This window comes from Petromyzon marinus, chromosome 1 (genome assembly GCF_048934315.1).
Source record: "Petromyzon marinus isolate PM22_M1 ecotype Great Lakes invasive population chromosome 1, UKy_Petmar_22M1.pri1.0, whole genome shotgun sequence".
NCBI lineage: Eukaryota > Metazoa > Chordata > Hyperoartia > Petromyzontiformes > Petromyzontidae > Petromyzon > Petromyzon marinus.
In genome coordinates this window covers 8,695,651-8,715,962 of record NC_133667.1, presented here as the reverse complement: position 1 = coordinate 8,715,962, position 20,312 = coordinate 8,695,651, and the positions used below count along the sequence as shown (strand labels likewise).

The window sequence follows — 20,312 nt, the reverse complement described above, 5'->3', positions numbered from 1 at the left end:
CTAAGCTGTCTCTCTCCCCCTCCTCTGTTCCGACCATGGATGAACTCGTCCGTCTGAACGGGGCCCGTAGCTATCCGTGTTGCTAAAGTTGAGGCTTAAAGGTCGCGTTCTGAGCGTGGCTTTTTCACTCCAGCGCTGTCCTACCAGACAGTCTCGTCCCTTCACCTGATGAAGGCCGCTTGTGTTGTGGACCGAAACGTCGTGAGAATTTTATTGTGTTATTTTATTTTATTAATTTATTATTTTATTCTCATTCTACGTGGTGACTTTACCGAAAGAACCAAAGAAGATGAATCCTTGCAGTCACGAAAGCTTCAAATCCCAAAAAACCCGCTGGGGTATGAAGTGGCCTGGATATCCGCCGTGGTGACGATATGTTAACTACCTGGCCTGGTATACAAGAGGTTTGTGGGTTCGATCCTGACCCTGACGCCTCCTGTATATTTAGTGCTTGCCTGTTCTCCCCCGCGGTCGCGTGGATTTTCCTGTATTATGTAATTAACGTGTGATTGTCATTGTACTGTGGGGAGGCTTCAGTCCTCGTGACATAATTAGCTAATGAAGTCACACGCGGTCAACAAGTATTAATAAGCCCACACGTGCATTCCGTCGCAATAATTTATCTGCAGGGCCGTGATTCATGAGACATTTTTTTGGCTCAGATTGCCACATCAGATGAAATGCCAATGTCTGTCTTTCTCAATCTCTCGTGGCGTGCAAGACCACGTTTCCTTTCAGTGACGTCGTTTCGATGTGTGTTGACGTCGCGAGTTTTCAGCAATGCATCCCCGACGCAAACCGGGGCACGTACGTACGGGTACCTTGGACTTCTTTCGCACCGTACCTAGCCAACCGGGCCCATCGCAGGTGCGCTGTTCCTTGCAGTTGGCTTGCTTCAGATGGACCAAGGCGTACGACACGCAATCTACTTAGGGGCCGTCCATAAATGACGTCACGCGATTTTGGACGATTTTGGACCCCCTCCCCACTTCGTCACACGGCGTCACAAAAAGTCAGACCCCTCCCCCCCTCAAATATGACGTCACAAAGCTCTGCCCCACCCCAAAAAAAATATATAAAACATGCTTCAAATCGATTTAAACTGTTGTCATTGTAGTGCGTATTTAATGTGGCGCTGCACTCTGATGTTGTAGGAGAAAACATTTATGAAAAAGTCTATTTAATTAAGTAGAACGTGTTGTCTATATTTATTTAAAGTTGCGCATTTTGATGTGACGTCACATTTCTCAAACCCCCCCGTCACACATCGTCACAAATGTCTGACCCCTCCCCCCCCCACCTAGGTGCGTGACGTCATTTATGGACGGCCCCTTACAAGATCAGACCCCCCCCCTAACAAAAATATATTATATTATATACTTCACCACCTGCCAGCTTTAATCAATGACACGATTATAGTACGGGTTAATAATAATAATAATACATTGTCCCTTGTGAACTCCAAATGGGCTCAATTTGTACTCCTAATAGGATCTCAAACTGTTGGTTATTCACAGCACCGGCTACCGCTGCTGCTTATTAGCCACCCTCTGCTGTGTGTTTTTTTTGTATCGCTTAGGGAGTTCAGAGCAGCTGTTGGGCTCCGGTACAGTGGCAGTGAATGTTGTCCATGTAAAGCTCGAGCAATAATGTGAACCCATCCGGCCTCGTCTGTGTGCGTGTCCGTGTGTCTGGTTATATTTATGTGTGTGTGTCTGTGTGTGTCTCTGTGCGCTGGTGCGGTAGTGTAGCGGTTAGCGCGCTGCACTATGAACCCAGGGGTTCGATTCCCGCTCACGGCCAATACCGGTGACGATTATCTGAACCGGTCCTGGACCTCCCCTAGGTCGACTCTGCCTCAAATGCGTAACTGGTGTGGTGTGTCAACATTGCCACTAGGAAGACAAAGGTGGTCGGGCGTGGTGCTGGCCTACCCACCCCCCTCGTGTACCGTTCCGGCCTTCGTAGGTGCTCGCTAACAGCACTTGCCCCTACAGTCTGTTAAGGCTACACGGGGGAGCTTTGTCTTTATCTCTGTATTAATGTAGGTGGCTCGCTGTTCAGGCTATACTGGGGGTATCTTTGTTTTTGTTGTCTTCGTGTTCATGCGAACGGGCGCAACACGAGAAGAGATGGGTTGGTGTGGTGGTACAAGAGGATCTGGAACTGAGTGTACTTGCCAATGATTCAAAATCGGACTCTGTGGAGGAGGCTCGTGAAGGACGCTACTGGAGAGTTGGAGACAGTCGCCCTCCAGCAACAATGGAGGGCGGAGAAGCGACGCTCACAACAACAATGAGTGGAGCGCCGGGTGGTTAAAACGCAGCAAAGTTGGCATGGTAGAGGGCACAGCTGGTGCCTCTGCAGTCATCTCAGTGAGTTAACCCATGGCATTTGGGTCTGTCCCCGTGACCTTTTGTCAGCGAGCCTTCGACACTTCACTTGGACTCAAAAGTGCAGCTAGCCTGGCACAGGCTCTGTGATAACGTCACTGCGACTGAGGAGGGGCGTACGGGTTCGATTCCTAGCCATTGTTAACGTCAGTAGCGAGTGATATCTGAACCTGGCACGGTGTGGCTGTGTCGTTGTTTCTCAGGGATTGTTAGTTTAAGTGTATTTAGAGCTAGCTGTGTGTGTGTGTGGGCAAACTCATTGCTTGAGAACTGCTCTTTGTGTTTAGTTTGATGTCCTTCCCACCTTCGATTAGCACAGTTGACTACGTACGGTGTGAAAGAAGTTCAACATATATATGGCGCATTAGTAATCCGTGAATACGTGCTCCTGTCACTGCGCTCAAATTCTAGAGCGTCGGGGTTTTGCGAAACGGTTCAACGAGTGACAAGAGTGACGTGTTCGATAGAAGTTTCAATGAAAACGTTTCAGATAACCAATCAGGCTCGTCCTAAAAACTGTTCGCTGGCTCACTCACCCACCAATCTCAACACGAGCCCTGTGAACATTGCCGATAAACTGCCCCACCAAATTGAAGGGTATATTCAACACCCAGCACGGTGCACTAAATTAATCTCTCCACTTTCTCCATCATAGTTGAACCGTGACAAACAATCGTCTCTCTTCTTAATTCACTCAGCCACTACTGCCGACTTCGCGGCTGTTGCTACAGCCTCGCTAAGCGGTGCCCACTGCCTTGGAATTCACTGCGATGTTGGGGAGGTTGATGGCGACACTGAATGGACTTTGACAATCAATCAGGGGCGGAGCCAGGATTTTGACTTGGGGGGGCTGACTTCAATATTCTGAGATATCCAGTGTAATGTTTTCCAATGGGCGCCACAAATGTATGAAACAAGTTTTATTGGATTTGAGCGCGGAGTTTATTAATAGGTCGGAGCCGCTCATGTGGCTAATAAATTCGATAAGTTCGAAAGGCTACCGCTCAAGCAGCCTGCAGGGCAGCACAAGGTGGTAGCCTGCAGGGCAGCACACAAGGTGGCAGCCTGCAGGGCAGCACAAGGTGGCAGCCTGCAGGGCAGCACACAAGGTGGCAGCCTGCAGCATTTTGCAGCAGCCGGATATCCGGTTATCCCGATTACCGACTTTCCCAAAATTTCAGGGGGGGCTGAGCCCCCCCCCCAGCCCCCTGTGGCTCCGCCCCTGCAATCAATTGAGCTATCTCGGCCAGTAAATGTTTTCTCAAAAACATTTTTTCAAATTCAGTATTTTTGATTTAAAGCTTTCGTGACTGCAGTAATTCATATCCTTAGCTCTTTCGGTAAAGTCGAAACGTCGTGAGAATTTTTTTATTGTTTAATATATATTTTATTATTTTATTGTTTCCCTTCAACGTGACTTTACCGAAAGAGCTAAGAATATAATATTCAGTATTTTTCTCAAATTACGCTATATTCTGGAATGGCTCGTGAATTCTCGGAATTGGATTGAGAGAGATAAGACATCGATGAGGGAATACATGCACAGCAGCGAAGTCATATTGAGCGTTGAAGGAAAGATAGATCAGAATTGGATCAGAATATACTGCAGGAATCCGATGAGCTATAAAGCTCTTTTTCACAGACGTCCACGAAGTGAGCTTTGGCAGGACAACATCGCTAGACGGGATGATGGCCACATTGACGGAATGGTGGGCGCCACGGTGGCGAGATGTTATCTAACTTGTTGTGGTATACAGGACGGTCGTGGGTTCGATCCCGGTCCTGACGCCTGCTGTATATTTGGAGTTTCCTTGCCCTCCCCGTGGTCGTGTGGATTTCTCTCCGGGTCCTCCCGTTTTTCTCTCCACATTTAAAATCAACATGCGATTAGACTATTTGGCTGGTATACATTTCCACATGACATGCTACTTCCTCACGCTATCATTTGTGGCCAGGTTGCTTCTGAAAAAGAGCCATATAGCTCAGCGGGCCTTACCTGGTAAAATAAAAAAATACTTTATAGTTAAGTTTTTTTTATTTTATTTTGGCTATAGAATGACAGCTAAAGAAGAGAACACACCCGGGAGGTTGACCGCCACGGTGATGGAGCCAATGAGAACCCTTCATGTATACGAGTGAGATGGATCATCACATTGAAGACACAATCCATTCCTGTCGAATTTTACCAGTCTTTTATTGTACTCGCGTACCTGGTGATAACTATGAAGGGCAACTGGGGCATTCGACCCTACAGTCTCGGAGATAGATGCCGGCTCACTGCCCTCCCTCAAGCTTTAGAATAAACATTGTTCCCATTTTGAACCTGAACGTTCAGTGTCTTGCTGTATGGAATTACCATAGTGGACCGCATTCTCTAAGAAATGCTTAGTCCGTGGGCTTCAACCTCGGACATCGTAAGTGCTGGCTCAGTGCTCCGTCACAGACATCAGGCCAGATGTCGCTTCCCTTGAGAGAGACATTCAGCCACCTCCACTGAAACTAAACATCCGGTGGTGGCCATGTGACCCCGTGGCGCGCTACTACAGAGTCAGAGCACCGTGTTTTCGATGTGGCCGGGTGACCCGGAGGTCAGAACGCGGAGCTGTCACCGCTCGCTGAGATCCAGGGTTTGAATTCGAGCTTTGGCCACCTGTGATTAGACTGTGTTTTCAAGTGCCATGAGTTGATGGTCTCAAATTGGTCACCAATGATGGTGCTCCCCCCCCCATCCTCGTCATTTTAAATTTGGGTTTCCACTTGGCTAAATTACAGCTCTGAGAATTAAAACAAAAAAATATTGGGTGAATTTCCATGTGAGGAACAAAGTAGTTCTGTTGTATGTCCTTCCGCAGACCAATTTCGAACGTGGATCGATGCACTGGTATTACTGTTCCCTCCTGAGATGTGTGCAAACCTGGTGGCCAACTACAAGAAACGTCTGACCTCTGTGATTGCCAACAAGGGTTTTGCCACCAAGTACTAAGTCATGTTTTGCAGAGGGGGTCAAATACTTATTTCCCTCATTAAAATGCAAATCAATTTATAACATTTTTGACATGCGTTTTTCTGGGATTTTCTTGTTGTTATTCTGTCTCTCACTGTTCAAATAAACGTACCATTAAAATTATAAGACCGATCGTTTCTTTGTCAGTGGGGCAAACGTACAAAATCAGCAGGGGATCAAATACTTTTTTCCCCCTCACTGTATTCGTTTAACACGTAGGCTTTCGCGACCAATATCATCCCTCTATTATGGAGGATATATTCGTGCCAACGTGAGGAGTTTCACCCCCGTCGACCATTGGTGCTGCCCTGGCTTTCCCCTGAGGACTCGTTGACGTTGTTGGTGCTGGGCTCCAATTGCCTGGTCCCGGTGAGCTGTGAGGCGGTGTTTCTGTCCCTCCTCTCTCTCATGCGTTCCCTGCCCTGACCCACCCCCCCAACCTCACCTCTACCCTATTGTTGATTTATATCGTTACCAATAATGGTTGAGATTTTACTTCATTGAGACATTGACATTGCCGTTTCTTTTCTTCTTTTGCTCGCGTTTTCGCGTCGCTGGCAAAACCAAAAAGAAAGCAATTAGAAATAATTCACACTCTTTGGTTCCATTCGGTAAAGTCACGTAGGCAAAAAGATAAAACAACACAAATCACGACGTTTCAGCCACGACACAAAGTGGCCTTCATCAGGTGACCGTGCTGTCACGAAGACAGCGTTGGAATTAAGAAAGTCAAGCCCGGGTCGCGTCCTTTAAGCGGTGTGGGAGGAAACCCAAACGCTTTTGACAAAAGGAATTAGCATAAAGTACTGACAAGAGCACCTAACACGGGGGAGAGCATCGCCTCGTTATATTTGTGACCGGCGTTTTAAAATAAAACATTAGGCTGGGCGTAAACAATTTTCCCTTCTCCGATGTCAGCGGCCCACCGCTCTTAATCCCTCTGTTACTTGTCCCCAAGCCGTGTGTGCCGTTTCACCTCCTCGCCTCCATGACGCAGGTGGGCCCCCTGCCGCACACACGCCGATGAACTTTGACTCAGGAGACGTCCCTTACAGGCGTGTTCTCTCCCTCGGCAGCCTGCTCCCATTTGTTTGTCTTGCCCCGCAACTCCCATTGACCTTTCAAGCGTTGGTCTTTATTTGGAGAATATAAATTAGGGGCTTTTGAATCAGAGTCGTGGAAAACCCCCCGAAAACAGCATCGGTTTGAAATATGGCTGAATAAATGAAACAGCTTGGAAAAATGTTAAGTATCCTGCCCAGGCAAATTTCACTTTCCTTAACGATCAATAACTAAGCAGCCCACACTGGACATTTGTGAAAAAGAGCTTCATAGCTAGTCGAATTCCTCTAATCTGGTATCTAATCAATTTTTCTCACTGTCACTCTGTAAAATTTCAAGGATCCACTTCTCTCTGTGTCCTTTGTCCATCTTTTGGATAAGTATTGTTCGATTTTCTCAGTGTTCAGCGGGTCACAAAAATGTTCTTATCTAAGCACAGAGAAATTGTGTTTCTCACTATTAAGTTCGGCTTTCAAGAACCATTACAACCTACTCTCTGTCATCAATTCAATGCCAGTCCAGCTCCAGTAACTGCTCAAGCTCGGTATACTGTTCACATTCTGTGTGTGTTTGCCCTTGTGAGTGAGCATGCCTGTATGAGAGTGAGTGATTTGAGTGTGTGTGCGCCCATGTGAGTGGGCACGTTATAAAGTGAACGAGTGAGCGTGTGAGTGAGCGTACTGTGCTTGGTGGTCCTGGAATGATCCGTGCCCCGACCACGCGCCTCTGTGGGTTCTCCAGGGACCCGTGCAGCGACCATAGCACTTGGAGTTTTGCGGACAATATCAGCGTACAATTGCGATTGTCACATTGCAACCTCTCCTGTAGTGACACGCAACAACACATGCTAGTCAGTGCACGTACGTTCCCGTACCCCCGCACGCTACGACACACTCAAACCACGCCATGAATCACGCAGAGTACATGTGCAGGCCTTCTGTCAGTCCACTGCTGGTTAAGGGCCTGGCCACAGTGAACAAGTTGTTTGACCGTACTTCACCATGCAGTCTTTCAGGTTGGTGAAGGCGTGGAGAGAAGAGCATGGTACAGTACAACATTTAGCGGTGCTGCCCACAATTTAGCCCTGCAGAAACCTGTAACAAACTTAATAAATTTTGATTTAAAGCTTTCGTGACTGCAGTGATTCATATTCTTGGTTCTTTCGGTAAAGTCACGAAAGAACCAAGAAACTTAATAAAGTTTTTTTGGGATAGATCGCATAAATATAAATGTGTCGTTAACCCACAACTACCCAACAGCCAATTAGTAAGGTTTGCGACGTAAACAAAATGTGCCAATTAGTACTTCAGCACACCGGTGTGTTGAGAGTAAACCCACAACATTTATAATTTGAGTATGACGTTCCACTGGCGATTACAGCCAGCTTTATCAGGCGATTTTCCAATGGGAAAACGATCGCTTAACGAGTTTTCGCTTACCGAGCAATTTGCTCAACACGCCTCGCTCATTAAGCGAGAAGCGCCTGTAATTTCCTCTTGTTTTACGTCGTTGGTGGTTTTCACACCTCCAGTGGCTACAGGAGTTATGTGAACCGATTGCAGTGCAATGCACGGAATGAATCGCACCTCCGATTAGCACGCCTGGCTACATATGGTGCGAAAGAAGTTCAACACACATGAATCAAACATTCTTACACGTGTAATGCGATGCACGTGTTGTCAACAACAATCCCTGTCAAGCAATGACTCAATGAATTTTCACGTGTCTTGTAGCAATCCTTTAGTTTCCATGTGTTTGCATGACTATATATTGGAGCTGTGTTTTATTGGTTAGTGCAGTGCCAGCATCACAGTGAACAGGGTTCAACTCCCAAATATATACATCATTAGTGGCATAAAAACAACGTCCCGTAGCCTCCCCTAGGTCAACTCGGCCTGCATTGCAGTGTTCCAACATCAGCAATGGAGAGACAAAGGTCACTGGACATGATGCTAGCCCACACAACAGCCAGCCTTAATAGTTGCTCGCGAACAACAATTGCTCCAACAGTCTCCATAGGTAAAAAGGGGGAACATTGTTTAGTGTCTGAGCTTACCAAATTATCCAAAATTTTGGCCAATCCCACGATGGGTACAGAGGGTGCCTCCCTTTTCAGATCCATCGCGTCTCCCCACTCTGTCAGGTTCTCCGGATAACTTTGGTTTCCAGTACCGAGCCATGCGTTCAACACACGGCGCTGTATTTCCATGCAGTTCGTTATATTGTCCAGCCTGCGCACAATGGCACATCAGCAACACACACGACCATATCAGCATTATATACGTAGAAGAGACACCCTACACCAGGGCATGAACCCACACATAAGAGACACTGGTGCAGTATACCTGCATGGGCATTATGAACCCCCAAGTGACAAGGGATTAAAATCAAGATCTTAGTGGTGGTGATGATTCAACGCTTTGGAAGCAACATGAGGGTTTGAACCCAAGTGTTCAGTGGTGATGGCTGTGCCCTGACCAGGCCACTATGAACCTCCTGAAAGAGATATGCTTATGATCAAATCACGGCAACACACCAAACCTCTTCAGATATTGGAAGTGAAGCGGCATTGACTCTGGACAGTGCTTGCAAGAGTGACCACTATACAGTAGTCAGGTTATTAGAGGCTGCGGGATTATGTGGTCAACAGCGGAGGGAAGTGCAGCCCAATACATTGTTGTACTGTGATTTTATTATCCAATAACTAAGCTCAATGTTTACACCGACCCATACTGACGAGTGAGGTGAAGTATAGTCAAATAACTCTTCACATACGCAAAAAGAGCTGTACACATGTACATGAAAGAGAGATACTCAGACCAAGGGGCTGGATCTGACCTCTGCCATTGTTGATTTCCGGTTGCCGAACGAATACATTATAAGGTCGCACTGAATACACACAAAGTGCTTGCCACAAATGAACCACAAAACCTTGCTAATCTCGTCAAAGAAGCATAGACCATCACAGGAACTCCGTTCATCTTCACAGCGGCTTTTGGCTAGCCATCGAACAAAGACGGTCACTACGTTGTGCTTTCAGATGCGTTTCTGTGGCCGTCTGGAATGCTCTTCCGATATTAGGAAGCCATTGGAGCTGTGCACTTTAAAATCGAGATAAACAACTCATTTCTTTAAAACTACTTTTGGTGTTTAGTTTGTTGTCCCTTCCCCCGCACGTCCGATTAGCATGGTTGGCTACGTATGGTGCGAAATGGAGAGTTACACAGTCCCAGGGCTTGAATTTAGGCACACAGAATTAGGTATTCTTGACTTGGTTACTATTAACCCGATGTGTCATTCCCTGGGGGCTGTGGGGTGAGGGACAAACTTGAGGTTGCATCCAGCTAAGGTTTGCACTCCAAAGAGAGCCGGCCGGCGCAGAAGACCACAGTCTGTTTCAGCCGGGAGTTGAACTTGAATTCGCGTAGTGAGGGGGTGGTCAAGGAAGCAGGGAATCGACACGTACACGAGAGGTAATGCACGTGTAGGAAGGAATGTCTTCAATTTATCAATATACTGCTTGTTGAAGGCCTCCCCGTAAGCCATTGCCACCTCTCGCCATCTTGAGAGGTAATAATCCACCTCGCACATGCTGCACACGAGCCAATTTCATCGCTACCAGGATGTGTTTACACAGGATTTATCAGAGTGGATGTTTGAGGATCGTGCCTAAGCAATTAACCTCTGAAACCTCTGGATGTGTGCCGATATTTGCACCGCCAAAGTCACGATCTTTTACAATTTTATGTTACATATATGTGGGCCAAATTATACGAAAGTGTGCTAGGCATGCAATGGTTGCATTGGCTAAAAGGTTGAAAAATTAAGGTACATTTATTTTAGCTAATTTTCTACACTCGCGATCGAAAAGTCACGCGTGAGAATCCACTAGCTTTAGTTTGTAAATGTTGACGCGCCGAAAAATCTGAATTTTTACAAACCTGGAACTCGTCCCTTACGTGTACGTATGCCTTCCCATTTGTATGTATGTACAATCCCTCGCCGCCAATCGCAGACTCGCCAACCGTGGAATTTACGTATACACGGACTTCTTTTTTTTTTGGCATACCAATTGACCAAACACGGCCTGGAAATTTTGAGTTTCCACAGTTAAGCCTGGGTCCGCAACCCGCATTTACTAATTTCGCCTAGGGAGCACTTAAGACGAGCAACGACCATGCACGTCAGATTGCTACAAGCTGCTGTGTGGCTATGCGAACAGTGCAGCAAAATCCATTGTGGTTCTGTACTTTCTATGGTCCCACTGACCACTGTGGCAAATTATGGTCAACTCTCCCCCATGACACGCAAGGAGTGGGGGAAGGCCCCCATCTAACAGTGGCTTCACAGAAGGGGCTATACACGTATGTGTGTGTGTAAGTGAGTGTCGGTGAAGGATATGAAGTGTTGGTGATGCCAAGCAGTGGATGATCCCAAAGGTATCCTGGGTTCCCACTCCGCTTGGTAGGTATATTAGTCTCATTCTGCGCCCAGACACATACACAGGCGCACACACACACACACGCGTGCAGACTCCAATGCATGCACAACTATTTACACACATTTATGCTTTTATACAAGCACCAATGGTTTCAAAGATCATTGTGGACAACACGCACCATTGCATTTAACTGCTCTCTACAAACACACGTGCATATTTTGAGATCACATGAAGTGTCGAATGCTTGCTGGCAAGAAGTCACGAGACATCTAGGTTTTATGGGTCAACTGAGATGACTGGTAGATGCACCCTCTGTACTCCTCACTGTGCCAAGTTGTGTGCTCAGTCAGCACACACCACACACATACACTTCGTAAACAACTAGAGTCTCAACAGGCAACCTTTCCTCAAAATGTTACCCTAAAATTATAATCACCGTGGGAAAGACTGCCACTAACGTATAGGTCTTCAAGCCGCAGTCACACATACAAGTCATGTAACCGTTGGCAGCATCACATGCAGGCACAAAGGGGCCGTCCATAAATGACGTCATGCGATTTTGGACGATTTTGGCCCCCCCCCCCCAGTCACACGGCGTCACAAAAAGTCAGACCCCCCCCCCCTCAAATATGACGTCACAAAGCTCTGCCCCCCCCCAAAAAAATATATAAAACATGCTTCAAATCGCTTTAAACTATTGTCATTGTAGTGCGTATTTAATGTGGCGCTGCACACTGATGTTGTAGGAGAAAACATTTATTAAAAAGTCTATTTAATTAAGCAGAACGTGTTGTCTATATTTATTTAAAGTTGCGCATTTTGATGTGACGTCACATTTCTCAAACCCGCCCCCCCCCCCTCGTCACACATCGTCACAAATGTCTGACCCCCCCCCTAGGTGCGTGACGTCATTTATGAACGGCCCCAAAGGACAACAACAGCTGCCATATGCCCCTAAGTGGCGGTGACGTAGCACAATGCTTGTCAGGCTAGGTGCACTTTGAGGCCATGTGAAGTGTCGAAGGCTTGCTAAAAGGTCACGGCGTGCCATGGGTTGACTGAGATTACTGACAAGAAATACAAGAAGATCGGCCGTAGCACTTTAAAAGACTTGAGGGGCAAGCGCTGTTAGTGAGCACCCATTAAGGCCGGCACGGCACATGAGAAGGTGCTGTAGCCAGCACCATTCCCGGCTGCTTTTGTCCCCCCGGTAGTGTTGTTTACACATCCGCACCAGGTGCACGTATGAGGCTGAGTCGACCTACAACAAAGACACGCGCGCACAGTACCTGCACATCATACGTACCGAAACGAAGGAGACGGTGAACGTCTGAAGGAGGTAGGAGTTGGTGAGTGTCAAGTTCTCCTGGTCTATTATTGCCTTCACGTGATCAATGTAGCCTGAGGTAGCATTATACTGCACGATGAACTGAGCCTGATCGCAGCAAAAACACAGTACACAGCACACTTGTACACACTACACCTGTACAAGCTACACCATTCATGCACATCTATACACAGCTAACAATTCATGGCACATCTGAGCACACTACAGGACACACTTGCTCGCCATATCTCACTCGCACACACCACACAGACAATACTCATACACACCGTGGCTGTACATAACACACATGTACAAGCAACACGTGACACCAGAACAACAGCTATGCTGCACCTATAAGAAACGTGTTTGTCCACACAATACATACATGTGCAAAACCAACGTCCAATATACACCCGAATCACAAATACCACATCTGCATACAATACACCACTCCTAAACACACTGCACACCACATTACACCTGCATGCATGCATATTATTACATGTGTCCCTGCATTGTTGCAAGTGCGTAACATTTATTGAATCATCCCTGGGATGAAATAACATTGCACTCTTAATGCATACATTAGCGATTGTGCAAGCACACATTTTGTGCGGAATGTGTGCATTCATGCATGAACGTTGTACGCGAATGTGTGGGTGAACATGTATAGGCATTTATTTGTTACGTCTATGTGCATGTATGTGCATATGTGTATCAGAGCCATTCCCTTTTCACTTTGGGGTGCGACAGGGATGTCCTCTGGCACCTACATTATTTGACATCTTTTTCAACCACGTACTTCGAGGAGCCATGCTGTACTGGAGGATTTTCCATCTGGTACACATGTAGTGGCATAGTGCTGGCTGCTGGCGAAAAATGGGAACTGCGGTGTAGAGCAGTACTGACGTCAGCAGGCTATGATAGACACGAGAGGGGGATATCTAGGGGAAGGGTCACAGAGGGGGGCCCATAGGGAGGCCCATCGGGAAGCCTCGGGAACCCCGTTAGTAGGTTCCAGACAGGGGGCGTGGCCGGGGCGGAGCGAGGTCATGCTGAGAGTGTCAGAGGGGCCCCTGTTAGGGAACTCGGGGCTGTTGCTGGAGTGGGATCCCTGTCGTGCTGTTCAAGATCGTCGCCATCATCGATGTCGTCTTTACTCGATATTGCGCTGCTAGATAGTTGTTGGCTGTCTCGGTTCAGCGCTGTGTTAGACGGTTAGTGTTTTGTATAGGCTAACAACCCACGTAGAGTTGTGTATAGGCGAGCGACTTTAGAGTGTGAATTATACACACCCATGTCGGGTGTGTATAATCCGATGGTGCTCGTTAAATGAAAGTGCCTCCAAGTCTTATCGTCTCCGAGTTATTCACTACACTTCTATATAATGAGAAGCAGATCAATGCTTGGGTGTGGTCGAGGCATGGCTCCCTATTGTCCAACCATGTTATTATGTTGATGATCTCGCGATTACTGCTCACTCTGCAGAGGAGTTGGAGGCACTGCTGGAGCGTGCTACTAAAAGATGGGGCATTAGCCTCCAAAACTAAGCACCTGCCTGGGTATTTTGTATCATTCAACACTCCACCCCCTCAACTCCCCATTGGTGGGGTAGTTGTGGAGAGTGGAGAGGTTTCCATATCTGGGCAGTACGCTTATGACCAGCTTTTGTTTGACAGCAGAGGTCTCACTCTGAATCAGTCGAGCGGCAATATATTTTAATCGGCTGCGTAACACTGTGTATCACTCCACTTGAAGCTTCGGATCTTCTCGGCCACAGACATGCCCTCCCTTCTCTAAGCTTGCGAAACGTGGACCCCCCCTTAAGGAACATCTTTGCCGGTTAGAAAAATTCTGGCTAGCCTGCCAACAATCCAGCCTGGGTTTAACCAGGGGTGGGGGGGGGGGGCTAAACGGGCGCAGCACGGGCTAGAGAAGAGATAGAATAATGTGGTTTGAGAGGATATGGAGCTGATTTGACTTGCCAATAACTGGTACCAGCGGTGTCCAGATCGGCCTCTGTAGAGGAGGCTCGTGAAGGATGCTACTTGGCAGTTGGAGGCAGACGCCCTTCAGCAATAACAGAGGGCAGAGGAGCGACGCTCACAACAATGAGCAGAGCGCCGGGCGGCTAAAACACATCAAGTTGACACAGTAGGGGGCACAGGTGGTACATTGGCCAGTCATCTCAGTCAGTCAACCCATGGCACCTGGGTCTGTCTCGTGACCTGCCAGCGGGCGATCAACACTTCACGTGGCCTTAAAGTGAAAATAGCTTGGCACAAGCGCCATGGTGATGTCACCGCCACTTTGTGGCGAATTGCAGTTTTTGTTATTGGTAGCGTGCATGCATACGTACGTATGTTTTATACCTTTATCAATGCATTTTCACAGTGGCTCGAGTTCCAAATAATATTTTTGGGTGTATCTTGCAGCACGACGCTGACCAAATCACCATCTTGATATGAAGTAATTTCATTCAGAACCTGGGAGCAGAATTAATACAAGAAGCACAAGGCTCATCAAATGCATCAGTGTTCACTTGGCTCAGAACCCACAATTGACATGTGTTGGCTCAAATGTCCAACATGACCATTATGAATCTCATGACACTAATGAAACCTTTCCCATTCCAATGACATATGGGTATGTATGTGTATATCATCAAATTACTTTATTGGCGAATCTTTAGGTCAGAAGACGTATCGAGGCCCCCACAAGGCCATGCGGGAGGGTGTGTGGCAAAGTTTGGCGCCAGCCATCATAGAGTGTGGTCGTGTCGCTACAGTTCTCTGCTGCGAGTACAATGTATTTAAAAACAATGGCGCTATGCCTCTCTAAATAGAATTAACACAAACCACTTGCACGTTCCGAGATTCAGCAGTGAACGGGACCACACCCTGCGACTTGCAGACGTCTCGGAACGGGAAAGGGGTCAAGAGACATCCAGTCCTGGAGATTGAACCACGTATTTCCTAAATTCTGGCGCCGTGACCTGACATAGACATGATTAATTCCCTACGGAAGACAGATAGCTCTGTTCCACTCTACAACTGACCCATGCTGAGCCAGCTCAGCGTAGCTCAGAAGGCTCCCATGTTGTTTTTTTCAAATGCAGAACACAAGCTGGGCACTGACATCACACACATCGATAACAATTGTTAACTCTGCCCCTGGCTCTGCTTGGCCTAAAGTCAGATTCAGATGTCTTGACAGCACCACGCAGATGTCAGAATTAGAATATTGATTTATGCTGGAGGAATCTGATGAGCTATAAAGCTCTTTTTCACAGGTGTCCAGTCGGGGCAGGTCAGAACTCAACAATCTGATGCGGCTCAGATATGCCAATGGAAAAGCAGTAATAGAGAGACACCTAAGCACTTGTGCTGTGTTTGCATGACTACTCGGAATCGGGCCAAGCCAGCCTTGTTTGGTTCCAGTTTTGGGGCGAACACCCTAGAGTGCATGTCCCTGTCCCAACAATGCTTGCATGGTCCACGAGGCCTTGTGGGCTCAGCCCCTACCACTCGACCCTCAAGAAACTCCCTATCCCTACTCTCCATAGCTGTGAGGTGGAGGTGAGGACGTAATCTTTAAGTTTGTTTTTAAACAAAGTTCTAACAAACATTAAGTTCAAGTTTATATGTATATGATTTTATTCAGGTGAAAATTAAAGAGACCAGCAGTCTGATTTGCAGGGTCAACAAACTTCAAGCAAGCTTGGGTCATGCTGTGTATTTTAACAGTTTAATTTTTTTAAGTTTTCTGTTGTAAATTTTTGTAAGTTGAACTACAGGGCATCACGGAGTATGCATCCCGTTTAAGTGGTGACTCTGTGACCAGTAACATAGTTATCAAGTGTGCAGGTGGTGGAAATGCGCCATGGCTCACAGGCGGGAGGGGCCCGGGGACCGGGGTACGAGCAGGGGTTAATTTTTACAGAGGGCCGGCCCAATGACAATCATTCTCTGCCACTGCTTCTCATATCTCTACTGGTTCTGACGTCAAACAAGGTAATATAGTCTTGCCCCAGAGATCACTTGTATCACAGAACTCGAGAATGTACTCCTGTTGCGCCGCCGTGGCGAGATGTTAACTCCCTCGCCTGGTATGCAGGAGATCGTGGGTTCGATTTAGACCCTGACATCTGTATATTTTTAATTTGCATGTTCTCCCCGTGGCCGCGTGCATTTTTCTCCAGGTCCTCCAAGTTTTTTCCCTCCACATTTAGAAATATATGCTGAGAGTATATGGCTGCTATTAATTAACACGTGATAAGCCATTTCGTTGAGCTATCATTTGTGATAGCCAGGTTGCTTCTGAAAAACAGCTATTATAGCTTCGTGGGACTTACCTAGGAAAATATATTTTTTTTAATAAAAAAATTGCGTCAAAAATGTTGTTTCTCCCCCAATACTGAGTTGCTTATCTTAAGGCATTTTCCTATGTGATGGGGTTTTCTCATAATTTGCAGAACATTTGGACTTGAAATATAGTTTGCCATCATGGATTGGCTTGCCAATTTTCAGGCTAAAGCTCAAATTGTCCACATAGAAAACCTCACCAAACGTGTTGCAATAAAAACATTTTGGAGGAAGCAGGAAAGTTTTATTTAACTTGCAGGATAAAATGTCAGCAACGCAATATTGACCTCATACTCGCAAGTATTTCTGGCCAAGTGTTATTCGGACGTACTTCTGGGAAAGGCCTGCCAAACTCACATGGTAACTCAGGCAACTCAGAAAACAATGGAAACACTTATTTTAACAAATCGAGTTGTCCTTCAACTTGAGTTCAAACCAGATCAAATACACTTGAGTCAATGAGAAATGGCTGTCCATGGAAACCAGATAATGGTGTCGGGTCAGCCTGGGTAGGTTACATTGGGAACACGGGCTCATTGGCCCAGGCTGTTGGACAAACCGAGCCAGCACACTTCCCAGGAGTCATAAAAATATGGCACCAGAGAGAGAACCAGCCCCAGTGCTTGAAACCTTTAAACGAAACTAACCTTGAGGAATTTGATGGTGGTGTAGATTTTCACGTCAAGGAAAGAGTTTTCTGTGCATGCCTTTTCGAGGTTACTAATCAAACGCAGGCATGATACTGAACTGTCCATTCGAAACCCTGCACGCAAACCAACAAACAGACGCGAAGACATATAGTGCAATCCGACACTTCTACATTCATTGTCGTGATTATAGGACATTTTTCAAATCAAGAGTCTAATTTTTACTGACCCATTGGTATTATATGCCTTGCTTGTGTTGTCTCATTCATTCAGTTTCAAGGTATTTTAGCATTTCATTTGCATTGTGGATAATGATCACGTTCTACGCAAGATTCAATGTATGCAATGTGGATATGAATATGAATATCAATTTCAATTAATAAATCGTTCTATGGCTAGCTGGAAGAGTTCCCATGAAGAATGGAACACGCACACAGATGCATTATATACAGTGAAGCGTATCCATTACCAGACTGTGGTGCTTTTAATGATGTTGTTTATTCTGGTAGTGTTGCCAATATTGATTGTGATGATGATGGCAGAGATGATCATGTTGATTATTGTGGTGGTGGTGTTGATGACAATGTTGATTCTGATAGTTGATTGTAAAATTGCTCTAAAAGTTGACAGTGGTGTTGATGATAATAGTGACACATTTTTCCGGTAATGTTGCTTATTGTGGTGGTGGTCGTATTAACAATCACATTGAAATTGAGATAGATGTAGTGATATTCGTGATGTTGGCCATGATGTTTAATTGTGATGTTGGTAATAGTGTTGGTAATAATGAAGATGGTGATGATGTTGATGGCAATGTTGATGATTATGTTAATTATATTGACGATATTAGTTCTGATGATGATGTTGATTGTAGTAATGTTGTTAATGTAATGTTATTCATCTCCAATTAGCATGGTTGGCTCCATACGGTGTGAAAGAAGTTCAAGTTGGAAATTCAACATAATAGTACTGGTAATGACGCAGTTGATGGTGATGAGGATGTTAATATACAAGCGGTCCCTGCATTTACGAAACAATGCGTTCCTGCAAACCTCGTCATAAATCAAATCTTCTTTCCCATAGACAGTAGAACCTTCACTTGCCGATGTGTTTTTCCTTTTATCAGCTATATTTAACAATATTTCAATAGGTAGAAATACACATAAACAGTTGAGAATAACAAAAAGCTCCACACCAAGTCACATCGCAAAGCAGACTGACTGTTCATATGCGTTCGGAGTCATGTTGGAAGTTGCGTTGTAAATCAAGTTTCTGCGTCGTAAATCGATCCATGGTGGCATTTTATAAACATCATAAATGTGGATCGTGGTCAGTCGAATAAAACCGTAGACCACCTGTATGTTGAAGACATAATTTGTGGGGATGTCAATTGCCATCGTGTTGTTGATGATAGTGGTGGTAATGATGATGCATATGATTATGATGATTATGGTGATGAAGTCAATGCTGTTGATGGTGTTGGTGTCCTCACCCACAGGGCCACCACCCCCACAGATTCCGGTTGGAGAGACGGGGACAGGGACAGAGAAACGAGTTTGTACATTCAACTCGGACACAACCTCAATAGGGTCACCCACCTGGATGACACAAAAACAACAAAGAAAGTCAGCAACAGAGACACAGAGACCAGCCACCACCCAACACAGCCAATTAACAAGGTTTGTCACGTAAACAAAATATGCCAATTCGTTACTAGTACAGCACACCGGTGTGTTGGAGAGTAAACCCACAACATTTACAATTTGTAGTACAACGTTTTGCCAGTAATTATAACTATCATAATCAGGCAACGGCGATATTTGTGGAGAAATCCTCCTGTTTCGTTCTTAAATAGAGGGATAAATGTGATGTCGTCACTTGTGAACCAATCAGGTGCGGGGGGGGGGGGGGGGGATGAATGCATATACATTACAATGGATATCAATTACTGGTTGGGTTAATAATCTGGTAATCAACATACATTATGCATGCACATTAAGCATGAATATTGTGCTTGTACATCCTGCCGTTTTTTGCGTGCACGGAAATGAAAGCTATCAATAGAAGGTGTGTACCGGATTAATCGCTCTTGTGGCATGCTGTGCTACGAACCCGGCTAACCGGGTTCGATTCCCGCTCATGGTCGACACTAGCGACGATTATCTAAACCGGTCCTGGGTCTCTCCTAGGTCGACTCAGCCTTAAACGAGTACCTGGTGCTGTGTGTAAACATCGCCACTGGGAAGACAAAGGCGGTCAGGCATGGTGTTGGCCACCCACCCCCTCGTGTGCCGTTTTGGGCGTCATACAGTGAGGGGAAAAAACGTATTTGATCCCCTGCTGATTTTGTACGTTTGCCCACTGACAAAGAAATGATCAGTCTATAATTTTAATGGTAGGTTTATTTGAAGTGAGAGACAGAATAACAACAATAAAATCCAGAAAAACGCATGTCAAAAATTTTATCAATTGATTTGCATTTTAATGAGGGAAATAAGTATTTGACCCCCTCTCAATCAGAAAGATTTCTGGCTCCCAGGTGTCTTTTATACAGGTAACGAGCTGAGATTAGGAGCACACTCTTAAACGGAGTGCTCCTAATCTCAGCTTGTTACCTGTATAAAAGACACCTGTCCACATAAGCAATCAATCAATCAGATTTCAAACTTTCCACCATGGCCAAGACCAAAGAGCTCTCCAAGGATGTCAGGGACAAGATTGTAGACCTACACAAGGCTGGAATGGGCTACAAGACCATTTCCAAGCAGCTTGGTGAGAAGGTAACAACAGTTGGTGCGATTATTCGCAAATGGAAGAAACACAAAATAACTATCTCCCTCGGCCTGGGGCTCCATGCAAGATCTCACCTCGTGGAGTTGCAATGATCATGAGAACAGTGAGGAATCAGCCCAGAACTACACAGGAGGATCTTGTCAATGATCTCAAGGCAGCTGGGACCATAGTCACCAAGAAAACAATTGGTAACACACTACGCCGTGAAGGACTGAAATCCTGCAGCGCCCGCGAGGTCCCCCTGCTCAAGAAAGCACATATAATGCCCGTCTGAAGTTTGC

The 20,312-nt window shown here is 46.0% G+C and overlaps 1 protein-coding gene across 5 annotated transcripts in view; it reads right to left on the bottom strand.

Annotated features, from left to right (window-relative positions):
• The window catches only part of LOC142910932 (tectonic-3-like), a 43,547-nt gene that overhangs the window by 14,591 nt on the left and 8,644 nt on the right, over nt 1–20,312 (bottom strand). The window contains exons 5-13 of one of the 5 annotated variants that reach the window (XM_076060174.1): nt 18,731–18,836; nt 17,239–17,354; nt 14,600–14,713; nt 12,207–12,335; nt 10,862–10,943; nt 9,788–9,887; nt 8,516–8,690; nt 7,141–7,281; nt 4,569–5,951 (exon numbers count right to left, since the gene is read on the bottom strand). In XM_076060174.1, coding sequence (XP_075916289.1) covers nt 5,895–5,951; nt 7,141–7,281; nt 8,516–8,690; nt 9,788–9,887; nt 10,862–10,943; nt 12,207–12,335; nt 14,600–14,713; nt 17,239–17,354; nt 18,731–18,836 — 1,020 coding nt within the window. In that variant the 3' untranslated portion in view covers nt 4,569–5,894. Of the gene's footprint in view, nt 1–4,568; nt 5,952–5,990; nt 7,282–8,515; nt 8,691–9,787; nt 9,888–10,861; nt 10,944–12,206; nt 12,336–14,599; nt 14,714–17,238; nt 17,355–18,730; nt 18,837–20,312 lie in introns of those variants that run through there. The other 4 variants (XM_076060227.1, XM_076060313.1, XM_076060291.1 and 1 more) reach the window with 4 other exon arrangements.